General features: G+C 46.7%; 1 protein-coding gene across 1 annotated transcript in view; it reads left to right on the top strand.

Annotated features, from left to right (window-relative positions):
- The window catches only part of loxhd1a (lipoxygenase homology PLAT domains 1a), a 217,640-nt gene that overhangs the window by 27,820 nt on the left and 176,390 nt on the right, over nt 1-13,430 (top strand). The window contains exon 5 of the mRNA XM_080204031.1: nt 6,575-6,748. Coding sequence (XP_080060157.1) covers nt 6,575-6,748 — 174 coding nt within the window. The remainder of the gene's footprint in view (nt 1-6,574; nt 6,749-13,430) is intronic.

Here is a 13,430-nt window from a genome sequence, read left to right as displayed (position 1 = left end):
ATCACAAGAGCACAAACTCATCCCACCCCCTCCCCCCACCAACATTGCATAAGCGCGCCTGCACCTGCTGACCTTACAACATTACTGATCCCCTTAACACCCCACCCCCAACCACCTGAAACCCGCCTTCCTGGACCCCCGGCATCCCCCCAGCCCCAGTGGCTGACTGACATGACCCTCTCTCTCCCCTGCCCCCCGATCATCACAGAGACACAAATCCCCCATTACCCCCCACCCCACCCCACCCCACCCCACCCCCACCCCCACATTCCATCAGCACACCTGCAAGTGTTGACTTGGCTTCTAACAAACAACAAATAACAAAGAACAAAATCAGCCCAGGAAACAGGCCCTTCGGCCCAACGAGCCCGCACCGCCATCTCAACACCACCAGTCCCCCTCTCCACCCACGACCCCTATCTAATGTTTTATGGCCATCCAGATTGAGGGAAACTGATTTAGGGACAATTTATTCCTGCCAATCAGCCTAACAGCACATCTTTGGGGTGTGGGAGGAAACCGGAGCACCCAGAGAAAACCCACGCAAGCACGGGGAGAATGCGCAAACTCCCACAGACACCAGCCCAAATCCATGTGTCTGCACAGCAAACAGCAATAGTCACTGAGCTGTCGTCTTGTCCAGTTTAGGCACACACTAACGACATGAAGCACTAGGCCAATCTCGAACAACCAAGAGCAGCCCCAGTACGACCCATTGCGTGTATGCCCCTCGTTGGACACGAGGTGGACCGACTTAAAACCTGTGAATGAAAAGAGAAAAAACATTATTATCATACTATACCTATTTACATTATCAGGGACGTCCCAATGCTAATGACCCTTATTTAAAAGATTCTCCTATATCCACCCATCTCCAACTCAGTCATGTGCATGTCTAAGTTACTCTTAAAGGACTCTAGCATGTTTGCCTCCACCACCTTACTTGGCAGAGCATTCCATACCCCCACTACCCTCTGTGTGAAAAACTTCCCTCTAATATCTGTGTTGTACCGCTCCCCCCTCACCTTAAGCCCATGTCCCCTTGTCCTACGTGTCTCTATCATAGGAAATAGCTTACCTCTGTTTACTCTATCTATACCCTTCATAATCTTATATACCTCTATTAGATCCCCCCTCAGTCGGCGTCTTTCAAGGGAAAAGAGCCCCAATTTCTTCAACCTTTCCTCATACCCCAGCCCTTCCATACCAGGCAACATCCTAGTAAACCTCCTCTGCACCCTCTCCAGAGTCTCCACGTCCTTCCAGTAGTAAGGCGACCAGAACTGGACGCAGTACTCCAAGTGCGGCCTAACCAACGTTCTGTACAACTGCAACATTAGACTCCAGCTCTTATATTCTATACCCCTTCCTATAAAGGCTAACATACCATAGGCTTTCTTCACCACACTCTCCACTTGCACTGCCACCTTCAAAGACTTGTGCACTTGCACCCCCAGGTCTCGCTGCGACTCTATACTCCTTACGGGCTTACCCTTTATCATATAACTTCCCCCTACATTATTCCGGCCATGATAACAAGGCAAACTGAATTAAACTCGCTGGAATGCTCTAACGAGCGCGTGACTCACCCAAGCTGCTTGCAGCTGATCTGCCTTAACAGGGGACAGCGCCATAAAAACCCCAAGGATGGACAGACAGGCAGGTAGTGCAGGAAGAAATGGCCTCCAGGAAGACAGATCCATCTTTTTCAGATGCTGATCTTGCCAGATTACTGGAGACATTGGAGGCAAGGTGGGATACCCATGAGTTAATGTCAGTGGGGGAGGCCTCTCAACGCGCCGCTGCAGAGAAAATCAAGGCACTCAAATAATTCAGTGGCTACACTGGGTGGCGTACATTAGCAATGACTTACAGCATCTGCCATGGCATCCCCAGAACCCATGAGAGATCCCTCCCCCGCCGCCCCCCCGGGGCCTGCATGAGGATTTAGTGCTCCCATATCCACTACCTAGACGTAGGCCCAGGTAGGAGTCTGATTAGTTTGTGCCAGACCATCATCATAATGGTTCATAGCAAGTCATCGTCACTCTCATAAGAACATAAGAACATAAGAAATAGGAGCAGGAGTAGGCCATCTAGCCCTTCGAGCCTGCCCCGCCATTCAATAAGATCATGGCTGATCTGTCTTGGCTCAGTTCCACATTCCCGCCCTCTCCCCATAACCCTTAATCCCCTCTCTTATCAAAAACCCATCAACCCACGTCTTAAAAATATTTAGCGAGGTAGCCTCCACCACTTCAACGGGCAGAGAATTCCAGAGATTCACCACCCTTTGAGTGAAGAAGTTCCTCCTCAACTCCGTTCTAAACCGCCCCCCCTTTATCTTGAGGCTGTGCCCCCTAGTCCTACTGTCCTTTCTGAGTGGGAAGAGCCTCTCCACCTCTATCCTATCCATCCCATTCATCATCTTATACGTCTCAATGAGATCTCCCCTCATTCTTCTAAACTCTAATGAGTACAAGCCTAGTTTATTCAGCCTCTCCTCATAGCTCAACCCCCTCAACTCCGGTATCAACCTAGTAAACCTCCTCTGCACTCCCTCCAAGGCCAAAATATCCTTGCGTAAGTGTGGCGACCAAAACTGCACACAGTACTCCAGCTGCGGCCTCACCAATGCCCTATACAGCTGCAGCAAGACCTCCCTACTTTTATATTCAATCCCCCTCGCGATGAAGGCCAGCATCCCATTCGCCTTCCTGACCACCTCCTGCCTGTCACAGGAACTTGCTAACACAACATATCCAGGCCCACCACTCTGGTGTTACTATGTTGCAGAAGATTGTAGGACTCCAAAGGGGTGGGGGTGTGGAATAGAACTCACCTGCGGCCTCACAGCCTGCGAGTGACAAAAATATGTATGATCAGGGCCTCTCTTGCTACCACCAGCCCCCCAGTGCCTGGGTGGTGTTGGTGGTCATCATCAACCTCTTCCTCCTCTTCCTCCTCTTCCTCCTGTTCGGTGGCCTCCTCCCCAGTGACACCCGGCTGGTTGGCCTCCACATCCTCCTCCTCCTCCAAAAGGTCTCCTCATTGCTGCGCCAGCTTGTGTAGGGCACAAGACACCACCACAGTGTGGGATGATAACAGGGGGTGATGTTGGACGGTCCTCCCAGAGCGGTCTAGGCACCTGAACTGATTTTGAGGAGACCTATGCACTGCTCCACTATTGAACAGGTGGCGATGTGGCTCATTATATTGGGTGTCCACTTCAGTCTCAGGTCTCCTCATAGGCATCATCAGCCAAGTCTAAAGCGGGTATCCCATGTTCCCCATGAACCATCCCTGCACCTTGGGCTCCTGGGACAAAGCAGAAATGGTTGAGAGCTTCACGTTTTTAGATGTCCAGATAATCAGCAACCTGTCCTGGTACCCCCATGCCAACACTATAGTTAAGAAAACCACCAATACCTCTACTTGCTCAGAAGACTAAGGAGATTTGGCATGTCAGTTACGACTCTCGCCAACCTTTATAGGTGCACCATAGAAAGTATTCTTTCTGGTTGTGGCACAGCTTGGTATGGCTCCTGCTCTGCCCAAGACCTCAAGGAACTACAAAAGGTTGTGAATGTAGCCTAATCCATCACGCAAACCAGCCTTCCATCCATGAACTCTGTTTACTCTTCCCGCTGCTTCAGCAAAGCAGCCAGCATAATCAATGGCCCGCACACACCCCAGACATTCTCTCTTCCACCTTCTTCCGTTGGGAAAAAGATACAAAAGTCTGAGGTCATGTACCAACCGACTCAAGAACAACTCCTTCCCTGCTGCCGTCAGACTTTTGAATGGACTTACCTTGCATCAAGTTGATCTTTCTCTACACCCTAGCCATGACTGTAACACTCTCTGCACTGTCTCGTTTCCTTCTCTATGAACGGTATAATTTGTCTGTATAGCACGTAAAAAACAATACTCTTCAATGTATACTAATACATGTGACAATAATAAATCAAATCAAATCAAATCAAATCCTCCTCAAAGACCCCCAGGACATCAGAACTCCTCAATATAAAACTGTTGCTGTCGGGCTGTATGGCACAGATGTGCATGATCTTCAGCTGATGGTCACACACCAATTGCACATTTATTGAGTGGAAGCCCTTTCTGTTCATCAATCTTCCTGGATTCTTCACTGAGGCCTTGGTAAGGAGGAGCAGGAGGGTGCGTTGTGGTGCAGTTTATAGCCCCCCACCACATTTGGTGTCCTGGCGATGGCTGTGAATCCTGCAGCCTGGGCTTCCTGCTGAGCTTGGTCCAGGTCAAATTTAATATCCTGGCCAACCCGGGCATACAGGGCATCTGTGACTCCCTTCACACACTTGTGGATGGATGGGAAATGCCACAAAGGTCTCCATTGGTGTTCTGGAAGGAGCCAGCAGAGAAAAGTTTAAGGTGGCCATCACTTTCACAGTCGTTGGGAGTGGGTGACCCCCACCCCCTCCCGTCTGGTGCCCCGAGGTGCCAGGTTCTGCAACAAATGGCAGAGGTGTTGCACTATCTCCTTTTGTAGCTGGAGTCATTGGTGGCATGTGTGTCCAACAGTTGCTCAAAGGACACTCGCGTGTGAAACCGCTGGGGTCTCCGCTCCCCCCTTCTCCTTCTCCCCTCTGGGGTGAATGGCGGCCACATCCTGCCTCTGGTGGGCGCCTCCCTTTATTCCTGCGTGTGGTAAGGTATGGGCCCCCTGTGCCCACAATTCACTCTCCTATTCCTCCTCCTCAGCTCCAGTAGCAACCAAAAGAACAGCGAGATCAATGGGTCGCATTGCAAAAGCCATCTCGTCAATCTGAAGGGGGGGGGTTGTGGGGTGGAATTTGGGGGAAGGAAGAGACAGATGGAGAGGCTAAAGAAATCTGCTCACCCCAGCCTAGCAACACACCTTCCCCATATCTCCCCCACAGATCCCCAGCAGCACACCCTCCCCATATCTCCCCCACAGATCCCCAGCAACACACCTTCCCCATATTCCTCCCACAGATCCCCAGCAACACACATTCCCCATATCCCCCCCCCACAGACCCCCAGCAACACACATTCCCCATATCCCCCCCCCACAGACCCCCAGCAACACACACTCCCCATACCCCTCCCCCCAGACTCCCAGCAGCACACATTCCCCATACCCCCCCAACCTTCCAGCAATTCACACTCCCCATATCCCCCCACAGCAACCCCCCCAGCAACACATACTCCCCTTATCCCCCACCACAGACACTCAGCAATACACACTCCCCATACCTCCCCACAGACCCCCAGCAACACACTCTCCCCATATCCACCACCCCCCCCCACAGCCTTCCAGCAACACAGACTCTCCATATCCCCCCGCCCAACAGACACACATCCCAGCTTGATGTCTCATCTGAAAGAGCACAACTCGGCTAGTGTAGCACTCTCTCGGTTCTGCATTTTAGTGTCATCCTGCATTTTATACTCAATCCCCTGATGTACTACTAGTCCCCCTGACACTAAGGGTCAATTTAGCGTGTCCAATCCACCTAATCCTCACAGGAAACCAGAGCACCTGGAGGAAATCCACACAGACATGGGGAGAACATGCAGACTCCACACAGACAGTGACCCGAGGCTGGAATTGAATCTGGGTTCCTGGCACTGTGGGAATAACCACTCTTTTGTTTAGTCCTTTGTGGGACTTGGGCGTCGCTGGCTGGCCAGCACTTATTGCCCATCCCTAGTTGCCCTTGAGAAGGCGGTGATAAGCTGCCTTCTTGAATCGCTGCAGTCCATGTGCTGTGGGTTGACCCACAGTGCTGTTAGGGAGGGGATTCCAAGATTTTGACCCAGCAACTGTGAAGGAACGGCGATATATTTCCAAGTCAGGACGGTGAGTGGCTTGGAGGGGAACCACCAGGTGGCGGTATTCCCATGTATCTGTGGCCCTTATCCTTCTAAGTGAAAGTGGATGTGGGTTTGGAAGGTGCAATCATTGTGCCACCGTGCTCCCCGATTTGGAGCATGAATCACAACCTCCTGACTCAGAGGTAGGAGCGCTACGAACTGAGCCAGTATTTATCTGCGACAGGGAAGGAACAAGGAGTCATTGGCTTTCCTGGTCGTAGAAAAGAGAAATAAATTTGAGATCAGGGCAGCAAAACACCAAGAAAAAACCACGGGCTGCTTTTATCCACTCTCCCTCCTGTCATTTTCAGGCAGAATAACAAAGGAAGATCCAACTCCAAAATTGGTGTGTGACAGCTTTCTTGCTGTGTAAAAATAATATAGATAAGATAGTTAAATACTGAGTATAGTTCACAATGATGTGGAGCATTGCACTGGGGTGGGCACAGTAAGAAGTCTCACAACACCAGGTTAAAGTCAAATAGACTTATTTGGTATTACAAGCTTTTGAGCATTGCTCCTTCATCAGGTGAGTCACCTGAGGAAGGAGCAAGGTTCCGAAAGCTTGTGATACCAAATAAACCTGTTGACTTTAACCTGGTGTTGTGAGATTTCTTGCTGTGCGCACAGAGGATGAGAGAGAGCATTATTCTAATCTTCTTGGGAATGACCAATAATTACGTTCCATCCATCTTAGGTTTTCCTGCAAATGAAAGGATCAAGAGGAAAAGTGAACAAGAAACGTTTGTGCAAGAAGTCAGTGTCGAGAAAATCTGATGTGCCTGTAGCTTTCCAGTTTGAAAAAGGATCATCTCACATGTTTAAAGTCTACGGGCCAGAAATTGGGGAACTTCAACACATCGTATTAGAGGTACCAGTTGTGTACCAATGATTAACTGGTCAAATCATTGTAATCTTTGCTGAATTATTTGCCCATTTGAACCTTGGGGTTATTGCTCATTGCAGCCAGGATTTTGGTAATGGTGGTGCCATGCCTGAGGTTGTAACTGGAACTGTGCACTGCTTCCACTTTCTCTTTTTGTATTTCTCATGCGATTATAAGTAAAAGTGTACCAGTGACGTACATGCAAAACACGTGCAGTTTAGCAGTGGGAGAAACTTCTCATTGATAGATTCTGCCATCAGCTGACAATACTGCAGCTTTAAGCATCTTTCTCAACTAAAAAGGGAGACTCTGCACCACAGCTATAACTTTGCTGCCAAAAGCGAGTCCCATTTTCTACGCTGCCTACCCTGATGGCTGCATCCTGACCAGCTTTCCCCTCTGACACTACTTGCTGCTGGCATTGTGGTCTCTGCTGTTGAACAGCAAGAGCCCATTTTTAACCTATCCTCCCCTCCTGGGTCTCGAAGATGCAAGAATATTGAGTGTACGAAACGTATAGGTATTCTAGCCATTGAACTGTGTGAAGAAGGCAGACAGTGAGATGAGGATATGTGTGTCCATGGATATCACCCGTAGAACTAATGAGCAGTGAGATTTTTAACTCCTTCCATTGTCCACAACCAACACTCCATCTGTCGCACACGCCAAACTCCTCCCAATTTGATCTCTAATCTGAAACTGCAAGTGCTTCTGGACACATAACAAAAATAGACATTATAAGGTTTGTGCTTACCGTCCTGTCAATTCACACTTGGCCCATCACCCTTGACCTTCCAAACCTCAATTTGTTTCCCTCAACCTCTCTCCATTACCCTGGACCCTGTCACTTTCCAATTGTACTTGCCATCTCTTACCCCTGAGACTTCTCCAGCAACATTCCCCCTTTGATTCATAGAATCTCTACTGTACAGAAAGAGGCCATTCGGCCCATTGAGTCTGCACCAACCACAACCCCACCCAGCCCTATCCCCATGACCCTTGCCTTTACCTTAGCTAGTTCCCCTGACACTAAGGGGCAATTTTGCATAGCCAATCCACCTAACCTGATTGTCGTTGGACTGTGGGAGGGAACTGGAGCACCCGAAGGAAACCCACGCAGACACGGGGAGAATATGCTGACTCCACACAGATAGTGACCCAAGCCGGGGATCGAACTCAGGTCCCTGGTGCTGTGAGGGAGCAGTGCTAACCATTGTGCCACTGTGGCACCCCCTCACAGTACTCTTACAATTGCTGTTCAATTCTGTCACCTGCTTATCAGATCATTAATGATACTAACGTCAGAATGGGCCTGCTCCCCACTAACCTCCCACCACTCTCCTCCTCCATCCCATTGCCTGTGTGACTATGAGCATTTTTTCTGCTAGCCAACAACACGAAATAGACCCACACATGGGGAGTACTGACTCCACTCTTATAGACCCTAAATTTCTTACCTTTACTGACTATTCCCATTGCACCCACTGCAACCATCTTAGGGGCCAGTTAGAGTCAGCTATATTGCTGTGGCTCTGGAATTACATGTAGCCAGACCAGGTAACGATGGCAACTTTCCTGCTCTGAAGAACATTAGTGAACCGGCTTAGTTTGTACAACAATCTGGACATTTCATGGGCATCATGGCTGATGTTAGCTTTCATTCCAGAGCTGTTTCATTAACTGAGACTGACTTCCCTAGCTGTGGTGATGGGATTACGAATTGATATCTCTGGATCATTAGTGTGGTCCTCTGCATAACTAGTCCAGTAACAAAACCACTGCGCCACCATACTCCTCAAGTTACTGGGTCTTATGCAGCCTCACTAGTGGTCACTGAACTGAATTGTAATAGCTGGAGGCTGCAGAAAACTGACCTCCAGTGCTGTGAAAATGCCTGTTTGTTGTGGTAAGCAGGAGTAAAAATGCTGCCCCTGGGACCACATGAAAGAAGCTGACACCAGGTTGGGTTTGGATTCGATCACAATTGCCTTCTCCCTTTTCCAGTTTCTAGATGAGGTCTGCATTGCTCCTGATGGAACACAAGAACTGCTTCCTGATGTCCAAATAACTCCTGTTGCACATTAGTTATATGAAGATGCAGCCTGGGGCTGAAGTTAGCCTCGGCCCACTATCAGCATGGATTAGCACAAGGGTCAATCTCCTTGCCAGATTTCTCCCAGTTTGTGGGTTTAATTTCCTGCCCAGTGACTCATGCTGGGGTACATTTACACTGTTTTTGAAAACTCTTCAACATCTTGCCTATTGTGACCATTTCTGCGGTATGAGTCAGTGTGGTGAGTGAGGTCAAGCTATTTGACCCTACAGGAAACATCACTCAGGGTTAGTTTTGCCCTGCTCACATAACACAGAATTGCAGAATTATTGCAGCACAGAAGAAGGCCTTTTGGCCCATTGTGTCTACTCTCCAAATGAACATCATGGTTTAGTGCCATTCTCCTGCCTTCTCCCTATGTCCCTACACATTGCTTCTATTCAAGTAATCATCTAATGGAGTATAATGGAGGAAAATGTGAAGTAATGCAATTTGGTAGGAAAAATAAAGGAGCTAAATATTATTTAAATGGTGAAAGGCTGCAGAAAGTTGCAGCACAGAGGGATTTGGGTGTACTTGGGCATAAATCACAAAAGGCTAACATACAAGTTAGAAGACAAATGGAAAACACTGGCCTTTATTTCAAAGAGAATGGAGTATAAAAAAAGGAAAGTTTTGCTAAACATATACAAGGCATGAACTAGACCACACCTGGATACTGGGAACAGTTTGGTCCTTTTATCCAAAGAAAGATAAACTGGCATTGGAGGTAGTCCAGAGAAAGTTCATTAGGTTGATCCCGGGCATGGAAGGATTTTCTTATGAGGAGAGGTTGAATAGGTTGGACCTGTAGCCATTGGAGTTTAGAAGAATAGAAGGCTCCTTATTGAGACTGATAGAGTGGGATTTTCCAGCCATGCTTGTCCCAAGACCAGAAAATCTCACTCGAGGTCACCAGACCTTTGCATGGTCCATGTCCCACCCACTATGATTCCTGCGGCAGGCAAGATGGGAAAACCAAGGGGCTTGACAGATTGACAGGGTAAATGCTCAGAGGTTGTTTCGCCTTGTGCAAGAGTCTAGGGCCAGAGGGCATCATCTCAGAGTAAGAGATCACCCATTAAGGCAGAGATGAAGAGGAATTTCTTCTCTCAGAGGGTAGTGAGTCTGTGGAATTCTTTACTGCAAAGAGCTGTAGAGATTGGTTGGTGAAGTATGTTCAAAATTGAGATAGATTTTTAATCAGTAAAGGGACCAACAGCTATAAGGATTATCATATCGGATTAGCCATGATCTCATTGAAAGGCAGAGCAGACTCGATGGGCCAAAAGGTCTATTTCTGCCCCTATGTCTCATTGTTTTATGGTAGTGCCCTCTTGAATGCCTTGATTGCACCTTCCTCCATCACACCTCCAGGCAGTACATTCCAGACCTGAACCACTGATTGTGTGAAAAGATTTTTTTCTCACATCACATTTGCTTCTTTTGCAAATCACCTTCAATCTGTGCCCTCTCGTTCTTGATTCTTATACAAGGGAGAAGATTTTCTCTCTATCTTGCATCCAGAAGTGAATGGACTTGTTAGTAATGGACAGCACGATGATGTGTCAAAAAGGTTATGTCTTACCAACTTGATTGAGTTTTTTGAGGAGGTGATAAGAATGACTGATGAGGGAATGGTGGTAGAAGTTGTCTACATGGACTTTAGTAAAGTATTTGACATGATTCCTTATGGTTGGCTGGTACAAAAGGTGAAACCTCATGGGACTGGTGTGTGCTGGCTCGTTGGATATAGAACTGGCTTTGTCATAGAAGGCAGAGAGTAGTCGTGGAAGGATGCTTTTCAGAATGGAGATCAGTAACTAGCGGCGTTCTGTAGGGACCGGTGCTGGGACCTTTGCTGTTTGTAATATATATAAATGATCTGGAGGACAATGTAGGTGGTCTGATCAGTTGTTTGTGGATGACACAAAAATTGGTGAATTTGCAGATAGTGACAAGGATTGTCAGAGGATACAGCAGGATATAAATGGATTGCAGACTTGGGCAGATAAGTGGCAAATGGAGTTTAATCCAGACAAATGAGAGGCAATACATTTTGGAAGATCAAACTTAAGAGCAAATTATTCACTAAATGTCAGAACACTAAGGAACATTAACATACAGAGGGAGTGTACAGATGCTTGGATCCCTGAAAGTGGCAACACAGGTGGATATGGTGGTTTTGAAGGCATTCAGCATTCTTGCTTTCATGGGCTGCGACATTGATATAAAAGTTGGCAAGTTATATTACAGCTATATAAAACTTTAGTTAGGCCACATTTGGAATATTATATATAGTTCTGGTCTCCACACTACCCGAAGGACATGGATGCTTTGGAGAGGCTACAAAGAAGGTTTACCAGGATGTTGCCTCATCTGAAGTGTTTTAATTATAAGGAGAGGATTGATAAACTAGGATTGTTTTCACTGGAAAGACGGAAGCTGAGGGGCGATCTGATGTCCACAAAATTATGAGAGGTATAGGAAGGGTGGATAGTCAGAGGCTTTTTCCCAGGTGGAAGGGCACAAGTTCAAAGTGAGAGATGGAAAGTTTGGAGGCAGACATGTGGGAAAGTTTTTCACACAGAGAGTGGTGGGTGCCTGGAATGCTCTGCTAGTGGGGGTGGTGGAAACAGGCACATTAACAACATTCAAGGTGTATCTTGATAGACACATGAATGAGCTTAACAAAAGGATAGAGACCGCTTATCAGTGCAGGCTTGGTGGACTGAAGGGCTTGTTCCTGTGGTGTATTATTCTTTGTTCTTTGTACTCTGACCATTCCTCATGATTTTGAAAACTTCTATTAAGTCTCCTCTCAGCTTTCTTCTCTCAAAGGAGAACAGTCCCAACCTCTCCAATCTATCCTCATAACTGAAGCTTCTCATCTCTGGAACCATTCTTATAAGCCTCTTCTGCACTCTCCCCAATGAGTTCACATCTTTCCTATTGTGTGACACCTGGAAATGTACAGAATATTCCAGCTGAGGTCTAACTGTTGTCTTTTATAAGTTTAGCATAACCTCCTTGCTCTTGTACTCTAAGCCCTTTATAACAAAGCCCAGAATATTATATGTTTTATTAACGGCTCTCTCCACCTGTCCTGCTACCTTCAATGACCTGTGCACATACACACCCAGGTCCTTCCGCTCCCTCATCCCTTTAAGAATTCTATCCCTTATTTTATATTGTCTCTCTATGTTGTTCCTACCAAATGCATCACCTCTCACTTCTCCACATTGAACTTCATCAGCTACCTCTCTGTCAATTCTATCAACTTGTCCATTTGAAGTTCTACACAGTCCTCTTCATGGCTTACAATACTTCCAGGTTTTCTATCATCCTTTGAAACTGTCCCCTGCGCACCAAGATCGAGATCATTCATATATATCAGGAAAAGCAAGGAACACAACTTCAAAAGGTCCTCCTTCCCAAAAAAATATCCATTGACCATTGTTCTCTGCTTCCTATTGTTCAGCTGATTTTGTGTCAGCACCATTCAGGAATGAAACCCAGTACCATCCTAGTATAATTCTACACCACACCGTAAGGTGCCCTTACCAACTGATCTAATGGAGTCTTTTACAACCCCCGATGAGACCTTCAGTAGCTATGTTCTTGGTAGAAACCAGTGACTTTTTTTAAGAATCCAAAAACTCAGATATTCAGAATAAGAGCAAAGCCCCAAAGTTCAGGTGTAAATCAAAATAATTTTACTGCAGAAAAATCAAAGATCTTGAATATTAATCATACACATTCTATATAAGTCAGTTACATTAAAAGTAATAAAGGAATAATCAATTCAGTTACTTATAATCAAAACTAAACTCTTTAAATTATCTTGCTTTCTACATCCATATCCACCAGTAAACTCATGTCAGACATGTGTAAAAATTTGGAGGATTAACTGCTTAGTCTTAGTCTTCTTAGGACAACACAGTGGTTAGCACTTTTGCCTCACAGCACCAAAGACCTAGGTTCAATTCCAGCCTTGGGTGACTGTATGTGTGGAGTCTGCACATTCTCCCCGTGTTTGTGTAATTTTCCTCCGCGTGCTCTGGTTTCCTCCCCCAGTCCAAATATCCAAATAGGTTGATTGGCCAGGCTAAATTGCCCTTACTGTCAGGGGATTAACAGGGTAAATATTTGGGGTTGCAGGGATAGGGACTAGGTGGGATTGTTGTCAGTGCAGAATTGATGGGCTGAATGGCCTCCTTCTGCACTGTAGGGATTCTATGGATTCTAGGTCTGAGCACTGCTTTGAGATTTCTTGGACCTTTTCTTTAATTCCGGCCACGCTTTCCCTGCAAAACTCCTCCAACCACCCTATGGTTGCAAACTCCCGGATCAACACGGGGCATCTATCATAAACTTACTGTCATAAACATTGCTGCCTCATGTCAGAACTCTTTTAGTTTTACTAAGCCTGAACTCTGGGCTTTGCATCTAAAACTCTCGCCTATACCAGACGCCTGACTCACTATTTGGCATCCTTCAAGTTTACAAAATGTTTAACCTTGTTCGGCTAACACACAAAATTTCAATTAAATTTTTTGAGAAAGATTTTTTTCT

This window comes from Carcharhinus amblyrhynchos, chromosome 1 (genome assembly GCF_965287045.1).
Source record: "Carcharhinus amblyrhynchos chromosome 1, sCarAmb.v2.hapA, whole genome shotgun sequence".
Taxonomy (NCBI): domain Eukaryota; kingdom Metazoa; phylum Chordata; class Chondrichthyes; order Carcharhiniformes; family Carcharhinidae; genus Carcharhinus; species Carcharhinus amblyrhynchos.
This window is presented reverse-complemented; position numbering and strand designations above follow the sequence as displayed.